At 34.7% G+C, this 2,989-nt stretch overlaps 1 protein-coding gene across 1 annotated transcript; it reads right to left on the bottom strand.

Moving 5' to 3' along the window:
- Nucleotides 1–200: 200 nt before the first annotated feature.
- On the bottom strand, nt 201–1,286 carry LOC106379938 (RPW8-like protein 3). The gene is made up of 2 exons (XM_013819784.3): nt 863–1,286; nt 201–756 (listed from the first exon to the last, which is right to left on the bottom strand). Exons 1-2 carry the CDS (start codon nt 1,156–1,158, stop codon nt 417–419), a joined length of 636 nt encoding a protein of 211 aa, XP_013675238.1. The 5' UTR covers nt 1,159–1,286; the 3' UTR covers nt 201–416.
- Nucleotides 1,287–2,989: the final 1,703 nt, after the last annotated feature.

The following is a 2,989-nucleotide window of genomic DNA, read 5'->3' as shown; positions in this document are numbered from 1 at the left end:
AGCCTTTATGGTTTCTTGCTGAATCTGAGTTGATGTTGATAGTAGCGGAGAAATAGATTATGCTCTTTGAGAGCTAAGGAGGACAAACTCTGTTTTGTCCGTACTGTTCAGACACCACATTGGAGTTTTTTCTTATCTCCTTTCACATCTTGTATTTTTTGATTCACATATATGTATATGTGTGTATTATATATATAAGATCCCTCTCACATCCTTCTTTTATAAAATTCCTTATTGGTAAATTTTGTAATACAATTGACATTTAGAATTGAGAAAAAAAAAAGAACTCTACATTTCTACACATTATTTGTGTATATGATTTCCATTTCCATTCCACACAACAACAACAAGAAAAGAAAAAAAAAAGATAATCCCATTTCACATTTGAGCATTCATTTTACTTGTTGCTTAAGACCTCACTTGACCATGAATCGGATCTCACGATCTTTAGCTCCTTTTCTTGAACTCCATCGAAGGTGGATATCAATCCTTGGGCTTTCTTCTTCGTCTTCCTCTGACGATCCGTCTGTTGCTTCGAGTATATTTTGATTACTACTTTGTGATAACACTGGTGATGTGCTATCATTGCTCTTGAAACAATTACAATCAGTTGGTGGGCACGTGATCCTCTCGAGTTTAGTGTTCATTTCAGACATGGCCAGGAGTTGTTTGATATCTAACCATTGGTTGACTTGAACATCCACCCCTACCATCCATCTTAAAGAAGCTTCCAACTCTTTGATTCTACTCTTGTACCTAGATATCAACAACACACATATATATTATATAAACAAAACAAAGACATTTTAAGAAATCACAAAGACTTTTCAAGCATTTCATGTGTTATATTAACTATACAAACCTATACTTCTTGAGTAGGTTTCTGCGTCGGAGTTCTGCATAAGCCTCAACAAGAGAAATAGCCTTTTCAAGAAGACGCTTGAGGTCTTCAATGACTTTCCTCTGAGAATCTTCTACTCTTTTGCTGATCTTATCGAGATGAACCACCAAGGGAGTGATCCTGGAGATTGTAGCTTCGAGGCGTTCCAAGATATATTTTGTGGTTAAAGATCTATCTTTTGCTTTCATGATGGCTTCATGAAGCACTTGCAGAGTAATTCCAAGAGCAGCCCCTACCATAACCTCACCAATCGGCATTTTCTTGTGAATAATGAGGAGGAGAGAAGAACTAGCTCTTGAGGTGAATGTATGTACATAGAACAATAGAAGACTTCTCTTTTATTCATAAAATGAGTTGTGATGGAAGAAGTATATGAGGATAAGAGAGAACATTGACTTTGACTTAGTACTTGGTCGAGACTCCTTCTTTTCTAGGTGAAAGGGTTAATTGGATCTACATGCAAGTTGTGATCATTTAATTCTGCAGAAGGGAAGAGAATCAATCTCAATGATTGAATTTGTATATAGAATAACTAGTTGACCTGCACTAACAAACATACAAAGGGCTAATAGTTTAAAAAATTAGTTCCCATTATCGTTGTTTAATCCATATTGCCACAAATTATACGAATTAGATGACATTGGATTTGAGGAAAGAAAAAAAAGGAAATTTACAAGTTATTTGTGTATATGAATATGATCCATTTCGAATCTACATTTTAAATTAAATCTTTTTCATTGAATTACATTTGATCATTCATTTTATTTGCTTGTCGTTTTTCACTATATTTCGATCAGTACTTTTTGATAAGCTATGATTCTTCTTGAAACATGGACAATATGTTTATTTGAATAAATATGTTGATTGGCATGATTTCGTTAAGTTAAGAGTTCATTTCGGATACATTGGCCATGAGTTTTTTGATATCAGCCCATTGATTGATTGACTTGAATATCCGCATGTACCATCCATCTCAATGAAGCTGCGTTTTAACTCTTTGATTCTTCTCTTGTTAGCAACTATACGCACGTATCCTCTATCTACATAATTTTATATTGTTTAAGCGCGTGATAGGCGTTCGTAACGCACGTATTTATATCGTTTGAGAAAACAAATAGTATGTGTTACATTCTTGTTGGGGTTTGAAGTTACTATATGGGCTTTAAGGCCCCATATAGATTAAGAGTTAAAGTGGAAATCAATCAATCCTAAGTTTGAAGTGTTAAAGTGGCTTCAGAGCTTCAACGGTCGGAAAATCACTAAATTTCTTTTGATCAGGCGACTATGAATTGCGAAGTTCGCCGAGCCACATTTTCATGAGTATTTATTTTCTGATTGGTCTGTTGAGGTGCTTGATCCTAGACGTTTATTATTCAATATAAGAGAAGTTAAGTGATGTGATTATATATGTTGCTGAGTTTTATAGTAGTACAGTTAGACTAACCATCGTAGAAGAGCTTATGGGTTGTATACTTGTATGGAAAAAGTTTCTTCAGATGTAGCTTAACAACTGAATTATGCAATGAATGAAGACAATCTTTAGCATCTTCACAAGCTTGGGAACTTAACTTCCAGTTTTTTGTCTCCAAGTCTCGAGTGAAGTCTTTCTTCTCTTTGAAGAAGAAGAAGCATATACATTTCTTTGAGATGGAAATTCCACAAATAGCGTCCAAAGAATCACAGACTACGTTAAGTAGGAATCAAACCTATATCATGTAGTATTTGTTTAGGAAATGTGTAGGTGATTAGAAAACTAGAGAATCCATTGAAAGACTAGAGTACAAGCTAAAATGGCTGATCTCACAGAAACAAAATAACAAATAATTTGCACTCCTGATACTCGGGATCGAAAAGTTGATATGCTAGTAACATAAGACAAAATGATTAACCTCAGCAAGGATTAACCATCCGGTTTGTGGTCGTTGCCATCTAACTTGGTGTATATGATTACTAGTTGCTGTGACACGTTAAGCTTGATCGCCAATACAAATTCTTAGCTATTCATGAACCTCTTCTGATGGTTGTCTGAATAATTTCTCCTCACTGATCTGTCTCCTCTGAAAAAAATAAGTCATTTTCGATTATTTA

Source organism: Brassica napus, chromosome C8 (assembly GCF_020379485.1).
Source record: "Brassica napus cultivar Da-Ae chromosome C8, Da-Ae, whole genome shotgun sequence".
Classification (NCBI taxonomy): Eukaryota; Viridiplantae; Streptophyta; class Magnoliopsida; order Brassicales; family Brassicaceae; genus Brassica; species Brassica napus.
The sequence above is the reverse complement of the archived record's forward strand: the minus strand, read 5'-3'. Positions and strand labels throughout refer to the sequence as shown.

Excerpts from the sequence above, each read along its gene's own strand:
- LOC106379938 (XM_013819784.3), bottom strand. The coding sequence starts at position 1,158 with ATGCCGATTGGTGAGGTTATGGTAGGGGCTGCTCTTGGAATTACTCTG. Across the intron at positions 757-862 it reads AACCTACTCAAGAAGTATAG|GTACAAGAGTAGAATCAAAG; the intron begins GTTTGTATAGTT and ends GTTGATATCTAG.